Source organism: Anomaloglossus baeobatrachus, chromosome 6 (genome assembly GCF_048569485.1).
Source record: "Anomaloglossus baeobatrachus isolate aAnoBae1 chromosome 6, aAnoBae1.hap1, whole genome shotgun sequence".
Classification (NCBI taxonomy): Eukaryota; Metazoa; Chordata; class Amphibia; order Anura; family Aromobatidae; genus Anomaloglossus; species Anomaloglossus baeobatrachus.
Window position 1 is genome coordinate 194744701 of NC_134358.1, and position 14571 is coordinate 194759271.

At 42.8% G+C, this 14571-nt stretch overlaps 1 protein-coding gene across 2 annotated transcripts in view; it reads right to left on the reverse strand.

Annotated features, from left to right (window-relative positions):
• Positions 1-7900: 7900 nt before the first annotated feature.
• The window catches only part of RTTN (rotatin), a 324013-nt gene continuing 317342 nt past the window's right edge, over positions 7901-14571 (reverse strand). For both annotated transcript variants that reach the window (XM_075314609.1, XM_075314608.1), the window contains exon 50: positions 7901-8904. In XM_075314609.1, coding sequence (XP_075170724.1) covers positions 8825-8904 — 80 coding nt within the window. In that variant the 3' untranslated portion in view covers positions 7901-8824. The remainder of the gene's footprint in view (positions 8905-14571) is intronic.

Sequence of the window (14571 nt, forward strand, 5' to 3'; positions counted from 1 at the left end):
CTCACACCGGGCCCTACATCATGCTGCAAAATTTGTTGGTAGTCTTCAGACTTCATAATGCCATGCACACGGTCAAGCCTTGAGATTGCTCATGCTTCCTCACAATTTGGATTCTCAAGTCCTCAGACAGTTCTTTGGTCTTCTTTCTTTTCTCCATGCGCAATGTGGTACACACAAGGACACAGGATAGAGGTTGAGTCAACTTTAATCCATGTCAACTGGCTGAAAGTGTGATTTAGTTATTGCCAACACCTGTTAGGTGCCACAGGTAAGTTAGAGGTGCTGTTAATTACACAAATTAGAGAAGCATCACATGCTTTTTCAAACAGTGCTAATACTTTTGTCCACCCCCTTTTTTATGTTTGGTGTGGAATTATATCCAATTTGGCTTTGACAATTTTTTTTTTTTTTTCATTGAAGACAAATTAAAAGAAGATAATACCAAATAATTTGTGATTGCAATAATTTTCAGTATTATCTGACAGAATTGCAGGGGTGCCAATACTTTTGACCAGCACTGTATGCCAGGGCACAGAACATGCAGTGCCTCCGGCTACTTGCACCCGGAAGTGTAAGATTACTGCACTCCCAGCATATGACGCCACTGCCGCCGGAAATGACCCGGGAAACCTTGAGTGTAGGTGCACTTTCCAGGTATGCCCCCTTCCAGCATGGAGCGGTCGCCAGAACTTTGTTACCAGGACTTTGTTGCAGTGGGGCCATGTGTGCAGGTGCACATAAAATATCCCCAGCCTTCTGGCCCTGCCTCCTGCATGGAGCAGTCGCTGATATTCTTACTGCTGGCTCTAGCTCCAGCCGTCCAAGCCTCCAGCATGGAGTGGATACCAAGAGTACTTCACTGCGGTGGCTGGTATGTGCTGGTGCACATACAACATCCTCATGGAGCAGTCAGCAGGATCTGTGGTCAGTGGCAGCAGTACGCTCCAGGAGGGAGGTCACTGTCATCCGAAGATGCCGACGGCGGGCTGCACACAGCACCGCATCCCTCTCCCTCTGGCCCTCGCGAGGGAGATACAGGTAGGCCTGGAACTTTCCCCAGGCAGCACCGTAGGTATCTTTTTCCAGGAATAGGAAATACACTGAGGCTGTGGAGAGGTGCCGCTTTTTTTTTTTTTTTTATCTCCGTAGGTTTCCCGTTCCTGGGGGCGGACACTCTCTAATGTACAGTACTGTCATGATGAAAGGAAAAAAAGGCTGTTTAATGGTGGACAGTAGGGTGACCGCAAAAAATCGATGTCGGAATTTTGTCCGTCTGGACCCCATAAAACGATTCCCCTTTCCAGATATTGAGATAGCCAAAATTTGAGCTCGATCAAACAACGTTAACCCATGCCGCTCGTCGCTCAAAGTTTGAAAAAATCCAAATTTTTGGCCAAAAAGCTGACATATGGAGCCATAACTCCAGAACGGTAAATAATAAACACACGCTTACTATCTCAAAAGAAAGCTAATGTTCTTCAAAATTTATATTTTATACATAATTGTTGTTATTTTAAGTCAAACTGAGTTACAACAGCTTTTAGCCCCAAGAACGTGACCTGGTACCACTAGGAGCATACTTCGTATATTTTGTTATTAAGTGATAAATTTTGGGGTTTTTTTGGTATATTTTTGAGTTTAAAGTAGAAATATAACAAAAAAACAAGTAATACTGATAAGTCTAATGACATTTTTTATTTTAAAATATAAAAATGAGGTATATAATACATACAAAACAGACACAGAAAAAATACAGACGTAGTACCTACATGAGTTGATAATTTTACATAGTTATCTAATCTATTCTAGAGCTTTTGTTAAAGTAGTTTTTGAAATGTCAGAATATAATGCTCGGCATTTGCTTACAACTTGCAGTACATATTGCTTTTGTTCTTCATCTTTTGTCATATCATTAACTACTTTTAATGTTTTGACAATTTTCAATCCTTCTTGGAAGTCATTATTTTGAGGCCAGGTGTTTGGATTTTGTCTTAGGAAATCTGTTTTTATATTAAATCGGTCAAAGAATGTAAATGTTTCTTTGGTAAGTAAATATACCAATCCTCCATCAACTACCTCTTTTAATTTTTCTTTCCTAACTTTCCTAACTTCCTAACACGAGAAACGCCTTATCTTTTTCCGATTTCATCAGAGCCAAGGCATCTTGTTGAGCAATATCAAAGAGATCATTCAACTTTTCAACAAACTGTTTAAATTTGTTCTTGGCCGTTTCCGATATTTTCTTCCGGTCTTTTTGAAGACTTCTCCACTCGGCGTGAAGTTTTTCCAGCTTAGTAATTGCATCTTGCTCATGTTTAGTCGGGATTCGAGCTTTCCCCTAAAAAATGAACACTTTTCGTATAGTCAGTTTTGCTGATTCTCTTACAGTTAATTTCACAGTACGTAAATTATAAAATAAAGCACATAAGACTTGACGATTTGAGGGTAGTTTACAACCGGTGATCTGGTGAATGGGATAGCCCACAAGAAATATTTTATCCTTGTTCCGGCTTTGTACACCTGATGTGAATGCCATTTCAGAGTCCAATAGGTAAATAACAGTTAACTAGAAAAATGAAACAAAATATATTACAAACTTTAATTTCAATAAAATATTTTCAAATATCTTTTAAAATAATAGCTATAAAAACAATAACACACACACTTGGAAAATTTAAAAAAAGTTAAAATATCTTCACTGGATAATTGTTCGATCTAACCAGCTCAAAGGCACTTTAGAAACTAAACTGAATAAATAAAAGGTCGGTTGTACGCTGAAGTAAAATCACCATCCCTAAAATAGAAATTACATGCACCCTGTGTGTAACATATAAATTTTGAAGAACAACATTAGCTTTCTTTTGAGATATTAAGCGTGTTTTTATTATTTACCGTTCTGGAGTTATAGCTCCATATGTCAGCTTTTTGGCCAAAAATTTGGATTTTTTCAAACTTTGAGCAACGAGCGGCACGGGTTAACGTCGTTTGATCGAGCTCAAATTTTGGCTCTCTCAATATCTGGAAAGAGGAATCGTTTTGTGGGGTCCAGACAAACAAGATTCCAACATTTTTTCCCCCCCATATGAGATCCGGTCACCCTAGTGGACAGTCAACCAGAACCTGAGCAGTGTTAGAATTGGTGAGTGACCTGTAAGCAGTTTGACCAGGTGCAGCAGCACCAACAGTTACATCAATAACAGCAGCAGTAGCATCAAGAGCAGTTAAAGCAACAACTGCAAGAACAGATGGTTCTCCTGGACAAAACTGTCCAAGCCTGGGAGATGGGACCACCCACCAGCCAAAGTGAAGGTATGAGGGTGAGGCGAACAGTATGGGAGGCCTTGCATAAAATGACTCTGGAGGATGATGTTGAGGTTTTCTTGACTGTCTTTTCAGACTATACTTAATCAAAGACAAACGGTCTGGTGGAGCGCTAAGGAGGAGGAAGATCTTTGGTCTTTAAAATCCACCTGATGAAGATAGCTTGCCTATTGAAACGCGTTGTGGTTTATATGAAAGTAAAGATTTTAAAGACTGAAGATCTTCCTTCTCAGCGCTCCGCCAGACCGTTTGTCTTTTCAGCCTGTATCCATCTTTCCCCTTGTGGGATCAATGGCAGGAGCAGCTTTGCTTTCCACGTCCAGGACCTGCGGTGATGCAATCCCATGTGATCGGTCACATGACCACCTGACGATCACGCCCACAGTTACATAGACGGAGCATTCCACAGCGGTGTCTGGGCTACCGTCCAGAGCCCATCTTCATGCTCTAACCAGTGTTATGCCAGGGTGTACAACCCCTCCAGGTGAGCAGTTCAGCCACACTTTAATTTTAATCCTGGTTAGTAAGGTTCCTCACAGAGCTCCTCTTTTTTTCTTTGCACTCTGTCTTTGACTAAATGGCAGACAGGGGGAAACTGCCCCCACAGCAATGGACAGATGTCCTAGCTCTATACCTAATCGGGGAATCACAGAAAGTGTACTATGGATGCCAAGGAGTTCAGCAAGCTAATTGCAGAGATTTTGGTTCCCCTGGGCGTAACCCTGGAAGTCAAGGCACAATGGGTGCACCACTGTGGTTTACATAGAGACAAAACCTCCCTGCTACCTGATGTTTGACCTCCTGCCCCTGGTCCAAAATGGCTGCAGTCTGAAAATTGTTCCACAGCTCAGATGCTGGAGAGAGTGGTGATAGATGGGTTTATCCACTTACTAACTAAATCTATACAAATCTGGGTTACTCAGGGAGATCCACAAAATGCAGACGACCTGGTAGGCCTCGTGATACTTAGCTGTGAACTCCTTGAGCCGTCAAGGGAGCCTGAGGTACCTGTCTGATACTCAAAAGAAGGAGCTCACGACCACCGCTGAGGGCCACCCAAAGAGGACTAGTCAGACCCAGATTCAAGGGGCACATATTGTTCCATTGTCTTGTGTAGGTGTCGTGCCCCGAGTTATATATCAGCACACTCTCCCCTGACCTTGGAACCAAGACTACAGCATAAGCTGGCGCTGCTCCTACATCGCCTACCTTGCCTGCAGCGCTGTTCCTCATCCTGTCGAGGGGCTTCAGGTATGCTGGGTAACTGTGTGCAAGTAGCCGGACTTTGGGAGTTATATGACCATAGTAGCATGGTAGCGGCTACACTTCCACATGTGCCAGTGTTCATGGAGATGTGGAGAAGCTACGTGTGGACCGGGTCACCATTGGCTCAGACTATGGTTCTGTGTCCCAAAAAGTGGGGATGGTAAAAAACTTGTTGCAGCCTGTAATTATTGGATGTGATTTTCTTTTGTTTTTTTATTTGATTTACACTGATAAAAACCTTGTCACGTGCCAAAGTCAACAAGTTGCCATTGTCTGTATGGATTGACAATAAGAATGTGGAAGAATCCCCTGAAGCCAATATTCCTGAGTGAGAGGGATCCAGGAAAATCTTTGGAACTGCCTAACTCAGGAACTCTACTTTCAAAAGTTTTGGGAGAAAGGTAAGGGGATTAAATTTTGTTCCCTGTGACCCAGGACCTGAAAAGCAGGCTCTGCATCTGGCTAGCCATAATCGTCTGTTATGTTGAGGGACCAAATTGAAAGGCAAGGTAAGAGTGCTTACTCAAGCCTCAAAGATAATATAGGGGAGAGAGCTTTTCTCTAAGATGCCATGATTAACCGGGTGAAAGGAGTCCAAAAGTTTTTTTTTAAATTGCTGTATGATTTATTCATTTAAGATTTTTTTTTTTTTACTCATTTCACCCGGTTATTCATAGCAGAGCAGAGGAAACACTCACACTCCTATTATCTCTGACTTGGTGTTGGACACCCGTGGATCTGCAGTAGCCTATTCCATGCACATCAGTGGTTGTGTCACACACAACCTCTCCAGGTGAGGAGACATCCTCATACTCTGTACCCTGGTAATCAGTTAAAATCCTACTGTGCCTGTTTTTTTAATTTGCGCTCTCCTACTGAAGCATTAAATAAGGCAAATGAAGCATGGGGATCACATACTTGTGATGGTTCCCCCAGTGGAGGGTAAGGTCCTTGTCAAATGGCACTCCTCCTATGAAGTAATGACAGAAGGAGCCCTTTCCCCGGCTTTGAACAGGTGAGAGGGGGGAATATGCAGCAAAGCCAGGTAGGACTGGGTCAATTCCTAGCACTGGAGGTCTTAATTAAGTGCATCTGGCTAGCTTTGTCTAGAGAACCAGGCTTGGTGTCTACTGGAGAGTCTCGTATTAGAGGAAAAAATGGCTGTTTATTGGTGGACACTTGACTAGAGCCTGAGTAGTCTTTAAACTGGTCAATGACCAATGAATTTAAAGCACATCGGGCTTGGTGTGAAAACAGATCTGCTAGCTAGGAGAGACCCTGGCATTGCTTATCCTGCACTAAGACCTAGATATTTATTTAAACGGGGGAACCTGCATGTGCCTGTGTATGTTATGCTGATGCCAGACAAAGGCTTCTTGTTTTCTGTTCTGCTGGAAGTTTATACAGTTCAATAAACCTCCCTGCTTGAATAACGAACTATGTGCCTGTGTGAATGCTACCAGCTGAATTAAAGCTAGTGAATCAACACAATATATATACTGTAGGTACAGAGATCATCTCCTTCTCGCTCAATACGCGTGGGGTTTATTCACTGACATCTGTCTAGTCTGGCCTGGATTCCATATTATGGGTTTAATATATACTTTAGTATTAACCCCTTATATAGATTATATAGCTCTTCAGGTTTATCTTTAAACATACCATATTTCTATATTTATGGGCTATATATTATGATTTATGTGCCTTATTATATACAGGTGTGCACAGCAATATATTATTGCTTTCTTCGTCTTTTGGTCCTTAAAATATTATACTGATGTAGCACCCTTACAATATACCTAGACCCTTACAATATACCTAGACCCTTACAATCCCTCCACCTTGACTTTTTACTAATTTTGTTTGACATTGTAAAACAATGACCCAAAGCATACTGCTTAAGCCACAGTTGAGTGGTCTAAGGGGAAACGTGTAAATGTATTGGAGTGGCCTTGCCAAAGTCCAGATTTTAATCCAACTGAGAATCTGTGGTCAGATTTGAAGATTGCAGTTCTCCAGAGGAAACCATCGTTGAAGGTGATTTGAAGCAGATATTGCCACAGAAGTACTGACTTTAGTGGGGTGAACAGTTATAAACACTGAAGTTTTCAGTTATTTTGTCCTATTTGTGATTTGCTTTACAATAATATGAAAACGAAATATTCACAGTTGTAGGCATGTTTTAATATGAATTGATGCACACCCTCAAAAAAAAAAAAAAAAAAAAAGAAGTCAAATTCCAGGTTGTGAGGTGGCAAAACACAAAAATGCCAAGGGGGGGTGAATAATTTTGCAAAGCACTGTATATATAGAATTAGGAAGATGAATAATGTTTTTTTTCTCCACGCACGAGAAAAACTGATGAAACCCATGGCACACTCTGAAAAATTGGTCAGTTTATCTCATATGTGATTGGATGTCTGAATGAGCCCTAATTCTGCACATGACCAGAAATGCCTTTGGGCAAGTAATAATATAAGCTAGATTCTTCACATCGTGTAGCAACAACTTCACATACGTGGGAGTCAATGTGCATGCCCATAAGGTAAAATGGTTTTGCACAAGTCAAAGCAAATTACAGAAACAGAAATTCAAACATTGCCTACAGAGCTATAGAAATTTTAAAGGTTACCTGGCACTTGATTCATGCTGCACAAAGCGCAGGTAGCATGACTCAAAGTTTGCTGACGTTTTAAAGAAAATCCTATCTTGTGGCAATTGTGAAGCCAGACAATGATTCACTAAGTCTGTGGTTTCAGCAGAATGAATCAAATGACAGCTTTCCTTTATCTGCGCATCCTTCAAAGGTTCAGTCAAATGGCTGTTGTGGCTCCAGGAGACATCATGATCTAACCGTAAAGGCGAAATTACCTGGCACTCAATGTGAATACAGCGATCTGCTATCGTGGACCTCTCCAGTGAACAGAATTTAAATTTGCCTTTTACAAGATGATGTATATCTATATTGCCCATACAAAACTCATTGTTTCTCACATCATTCTTCAACTTCTTATGAACTGAAATGCTTAATATGTATGCCTGAAGCTGTGCTCACTGAAGTTTTAATGAAGACTAATTTAAAATAAATTTTCTCACTGTGAAAACTAATTGCACAAATTAAGCCAAAGACAATGAAAAGCTGAGCTTATAAAATGTACTAAAGACAGATTATATATATATATATATATATATATATATATATATATATATATATATATATATAAAGATAGTGCCTCCGATAATAATAGACAAAAAAAAGATTTAATTAATTGACACCAAACATCATAGAAAGGATAATTTTATTATACCAATAAATACATACCTATAAATAAGATTAAACAAAAAAAAGATAATATGAACACACAAAAATCACAACCACATATAAAGGACAACGACAAAATACGGAGGCAACATTTCCTCTCTGCTAATAAAAAGAGGAAAATACCAACAGCTTCTAATTCCATTTTTAATCCAACCTTCCATGTCCAGAATTTATCACCTGTCATCACCTTAGATCAATTCCTTAAAATTATAGGTAGAGATTTCTGGACAAAGGTTATAATTCTTTTAGCAATCAGGAACTTTAGCTTTATTGCTCATGGAAAGAGAAAATTGCCTTTTTGTACATTCGGTGAATTGTTTGGTTTACATTGAACATATTGGAACCTAACAGACTGCCACAGGAGTCATAAAATAACATTCCTTGCAGTTTCCTACTGAGAAATGTTTCTTACAATGAAGTCTCCTACAAATGAAAAAACCTAATCCATTGTGTAAAAATTAATAAAAAAAACTTTAGCAGTGATTTTATATAAAAATTCTACAGAAATGGCAAGCTACTTCGCGTAAGGTGGATCAAATCGCGGGACTCTGGTCCATAAGCTAAGTCCTTAGTCTCTGGCCGCTGGACGGGAACTTTGCAGATCTCTTACATTCCAGGATGCCCGGTGATGATTTTATTACCAGGGTTGGAGCAATGTCATCATTGTGGTGTGATGCGCAGATGACAATGTGCTGGCCCTTGCTAATCAAAAGCTGAACCGGGAATCCCAGAAGGTAGGAGATTTGTGAACCTCCCATCTAGTGGCCAGAGACTACCAACCTCACCAATGGACCACATTCCTGTGAATCAAACCGCTCATATCTAATTGCTACTGTATTTTAAAGGCCTTTTAGAAATTAAGCTGCAGGTCCATCACAGGTTTTGGTCAGAGTATCCTTCATAGGTGAAACATCTTCAACTAGCAAGAACAACCTCCAAATTCTCCAGACATTTCAAATGATAGCCTTCAAGTCTTTCTTCAAAAGAAGATCCATCTATGAATAGAAAAAACAGATATATTTCCCTACAGATTACACACAAAATCCAATATAACCATTTTTCCTACACCACAAATCATCCAAATAATTGTGATATTCATTATATCAGGCTTCTAGAAACATATCCTGTGTGGCGTGGCCTGGACCTCATGTAGAGAGGAAGCAGCGTGGGTGAGCTCCTGCCTGGATCCTTAATTATCCTGCACACCGGCCTTGCTGACAGGCACTATCGACCCTGGAGGGCTGCAACACAACTTATAACACCCAGGGAAGCGAGCACAGCCAGGATATGCCGACCCGCAGCAGCAATAAAAGGGACAGAGACGCGCAGGAGTGTGCCTCTGAAGAATCCAATATGGCGCCGCCGGCATCCACACTATCCCGAGCTGGAGCAGTGGGAGTAGCAAGCAGGTTGGAGCGGTTTGCCAGAGTGGCCCCTGGCACAGAGCCTACCTGCAACGAGGCACCCGATGGCAGCGCTGAACGGGCCCTGGAGCAGGGAGAAAACATACCCGACAGTGAGACTGTGAGTACCCTGGGCCTTGCATGTTCAGCAGCACAAGGTATGCAGACACACAGGCCTGTGCTGGCAGAGGGAGGAGGGGGAGATGTGGAGCAAACAACACCTGTTTTCACTGAGGCCATACTGAGAGACATTCTGGCAGCAATTAACTCTTGCAATACCACATTGGCCACTCTAAGCAGCCAGATGGGAACTGTCACCTCAGATATGGCCTGTATTAAACGTGAGCTGCAAGGGGTGACTGTCAGAATGGGGGAGTTGGAGGAAAGAGTGAGTACAACAGAGGATAAATTACCACCAATGTCACGAGAGCTGGGAAAGGCCACGCAAAATATCTCCACACTGCTAAACAAGGTGGATGATTTGGAAAATCGCTCCCGCAGAAGTAATTTGCGACTGGTGGGGGTCCCAGAGAGGATGGAGGGCAATGACCCACTGAATTTCTTTGAAAAATTGCTTAAAGACACCATGGGAAAAGACATACTATCCTCTTTCTTCACCATTGAAAGGGCGCACAGGGTCCCTGCGCGTGCCCCACAGCCGGGAGCACCCCCACGTCCTATTCTGATTAAACTACTGCACTATAAAGATAGGGACACTATCCTGCGCAGAGCCAGAGATATCAAAGAACTTGCAATTGATGGGAGGAAGATATCAATATTTCCTGATTTCTCCATGGAAGTGCAACGTAAAAGAGCGCAACTTATTGAGATCAAAAAACGACTGCGCAACCTGCAAGTGCCATACTCCATGATGTACCCTGCTAAGCTGCGGATTGCTGCGAACGGAGAGACTCATTTTTTTGATACGGCTGGGGCGGCATTGTCTTGGCTGGATATCAATGAGAGATCCCTGAGGAGGAAGAATACCTGAGATTTCCCTTTCTGCCGCCAGGCGTTGTGTTTGTTTGGGACGCTATGCTGGTGAGCTCATTACAGTTAAATTCATCTAGGATCCAGGTTGGGAGACGGCCGGTTCATTGTGGACACCCGCTGCACTAGCGAGTTGTGGACCCCCTCCCTGCATGGACTTGGGGCGTGTTTTTAGCCCTGATTCTCTCTATTTGGGAGAAATGTGTAAGATACACTTGATTTTTAGGGCAGGGGCACTGCGCACTGGTGTGCGGAGCCCTATCTCTCTCCTTGTTTTTCTTGTTTATTGTTGTATGATGCAATCTGTTTGGGAAGTGTGGTGTGCCTCAGTCGTGTCGCTCAACCTAATGTTTTTGAGAATCGGTGGAGAACGCCTCTCTCCTCCAGGTATGAAGTATCCGTCCGGATCATATCTTAGTCTACGCTTATGGCGACATCTTTAAATATTGTAGCGTGGAATGTTAGAGGGCTCGGAGATGCGAACAAAAGATGTGCTATATTTACTCACCTACAGAAACTTTTACCGGCTATTTTATGTCTCTCCGAGACCCACATGGTCAGGGATAATGTTCATTGGCTGAGGAAGGGATGGATCGCGCATGAATATCATTCCACATACTCGACCCATGCACGGGGTGTGAGTGTGTTGGTGCACAAATCCATCCCGTTCTCATTTACCAAATCAGTGATTGACCCGGGGGGCAGATTTGTATGTTTGCTTTGCACGCTGTATGGTATACAATTTATTCTGGTTGCGATATATATCCCTCCACCATATTCAGTCGAACCGGTAAAAAGGATATTGTCTATTTTAGATTCCCTTCATCTGTGCCGACGCTTTTGATAGGGGATTTTAATAATTACTTACATCCCTATCTAGATAAGTTACACTCGGGAAACATATCGGAGAACGCCGCCCCGACTTCATTTGCTAGAATGCTAACGGAGCTGGGTTTTGTAGATCTTTGGCGTGCCCAACACCCCACAACCAAACAATTCTCCTGTTACTCTAGCTCCCACCACACCATGTCACGGATAGACCTGGCTATTGGAAACGCACTTATGGCCTCATATACACAAAAGGTGGCCTACCTACCTAGAAGCGTATCTGATCACTCACCATTAAATGTTACGCTTGCATGGGGAAACCCCGTCACTCTGCCCAGGCCTATCTGGAAACTTAATCCCTTCTGGATCCAGCTTATTGGGGGATCTTTACATGATAACATTCTAGAATACTTCCATATTAATGAGTGCTCTGCACCGCCACACATAGTTTGGGACTCTATGAAGGCTGTGGTAAGGGGCATATATATTAGAGAAATATGCATACGCAAAAATCAAACCAAATGTTACACCCAGAGTCTGATTCAGGAGGTATCTGATGCGGAGGCTGCGGTGGTGCTCAACCCAACAGTAGAAACTAAAAACACTCTAGAGAAGGCACAGATGTCACTCAAAGAAAATCTCATGTCGGTGGCAGAAAATAAACGCTATTTCCTTAAACAAAATTATTTTATGGCGGGGGAGGGCGTGGGGCACCTACTGGCCACAGTCAGAGCACAGGAAGGATCTTCTTATATAAATAGGTTAAAGACGGAATCAGGTGACTTTGTAACAGAAAGCGAGGATATAATAAGAGAAATAAAGAGGTATTATATGCGGCTATACACATCAGACTGTGACCTCACGGAGACTGAGATTGAGCAGTATTTGGATGCTCTCTCTCTTCCTTCACTGAGTGATCTAAACAGGGAATTGCTGGACCGGGACATCTCATTGGAAGAACTGGAGGAAGCGCTTGGCCAGACACAAAATGAAAAAGCTCCGGGAACGGATGGCCTGCCTGGAGAGTTTATAAAGCGTATGCACCCTTACGGCTACCCAAACTACTTAAGGTATTTGAAGAGGCTGAAAGGCAGAGGGTCCTCCCGCCCTCTATGAGGGAAGCCTTAATAGTATTAATATTAAAACCTGGAAAAGATCCAGAGATCCCGGATTCGTATCGCCCAATCTCTCTCCTACAAACAGACATTAAATTGCTGGCCAAGGTGCTCGCCAATAGGATGTCCCGAGTCATCTCATCTATAGTGCAGAGTGATCAGACAGGCTTCATTCCATGCAGAGCCATATCTATGAATCTCAGGAAATTATATTTGGGAATTCAACATAGTTCTGAGGTACCGGGGGAAAGGGCAATTTTGTCTTTAGACGCCGCTAAGGCGTTCGATAGCCTTGAATGGGAATATATGTGGGCTGTACTTCGGAAAATGGGCTTTGGGCATAGATTCATAAATTGGGTAAAACTGCTATATGACTCACCGGTGGCAAAGGTTAGGGTTAATGGCAGGGTCTCCGAGTCTTTTCCTCTTGGAAGAGGTACTAGACAGGGGTGCCCGCTTTCACCCTTGCTATTCGCGACTGCAGTGGAGCCGTTGGCAGTGGCAATACGGAAATCCAGGGAGGTAGAGGGATTTCGGTGTGGAGCCGTGGAACAAAAGATATCATTATACGCAGACGATCTACTCTTATATTTAGACAGGGTACGTTCCTCGATTTTGCCGGCAAAGAATATCATTCGGGAATTTGGACAGAGGTCTGGTCTACTAATCAACTGGTCCAAGTCGGCTTTAATGCCGTTGGACCCCCTTCCGGGGGACTTTTCGGACTTACAGATTCCAGTTCCTGTGGTCCGGGAGTTTAAATATCTGGGAGTAATTGTCAGCCCAATCCCGAAGGATTTCCAGGCCCTAAATCTGGAACCCCTGTTACAGCGATTCAGAGCAAAAGTGCATACCTGGTGCCGTTTGCCGCTATCAAATGTCGGCAGATCCAATTTAATTAAAATGGTAATGATGCCACAATTACTATACCTTATACATAATTCTCCAGTGTGGATATGTAGGGAATTTTTTGTAAAAATTAATACAATATTCCGGGAACTTATTTGGAAGAAAAAGCAAGCTAGGATTCGACTGGAAGTGCTACAGCGGGGAAAGGAGGAGGGAGGACTGGCGGTACCAAACCCATATATATACTATATAGCCTCCCAGATGCAACATCTGAGGGGTTGGGGCAAAGAAGGAGGGTATGATACCAGTGGTGATATAGTGAGAGAGGGATCAGTATGGAAGTACCCAGGTTGCCGGTTGGATGTGGGACAAAGACAGATAAATGGGGCACGATATCCCACACTGGCTATGATATTCCGGGTGTGGGACAGGGGTAAGTCTCTTTTGAGGATAAGCGGACCTACAGAGCTCTGGCCACTGTGGCAGAACCCCGACTTGCCAGAAATTAAAAAATTAGTAGGGTTCAGAGGATGGGAGGATAAAGGGATCCATTTAGTGTCACAAGTACTACAAAATAATACTCTTAAAAGCTTTGAACAACTGAGAACGGAGTTTCACCTTCCGCATGTCTTCTTTTATCAGTATTTGCAGCTGAGACACGCACTGGAAAGACCGGGGAGGACAAACCCGGTCACAGTGACACATAATCAAACATTACATAGGCTGCTTACATCTGAGTCCTCTAAGGGTCTTATTTCGGAACTATATAAAAAATTACTACCTGCCCATCTGGAAACACATCCATTGCTTGTTAAAAGCAAATGGGAATGAGACGTCGGTCCCCTGACGGAAGGCCAGTGGTCTGATATATTGGAACAAGTTCCTAAACTGGCGGTATCGGAGTGCCAAAAGCTGTCTCAAATATATCTCATCCACAGGGTATATAAAACTCCCAGTCTACTATTTAAGATGGGACTCAGACCAAACACACAGTGTGTTAGGTGTGGACAGGATGATGCCCATTTGATGCATGTTATGTGGGAGTGTGGACACATTGGTGATTTCTGGAACCAAACCCTGGGACTTATAGGTCAAGTATATCATATCACAATACCACCGTCGCCCCGCCTGTGCCTGTTGAGTCTATGGGAAGGAGAAGTGGATCCGGATTCTCCAACAGCCCTGGGAATAGCACGTATCTTGTACCAAGCAAGAAAGCTACTTGCATATCACTGGTTAGACCCTCTACCACCAACATTACCAGAGCTCAAAAACAAATTAAATAACGTCATAAGATTGGAAAGGGGAGTTTATTTAAAAAGAAAAACATTGAAAAAGTTTTACAACATTTGGCGGCCATGGATGGAGTTGCCGGGCCTACCCTCTAGTGCACTGGTTCGGGATGCAATGCTGGACCGGTTACTGTTGTGCCTGCAGTGATGGCATGTGTGAGGAAGGGAATTAAAACTAGTTTTTT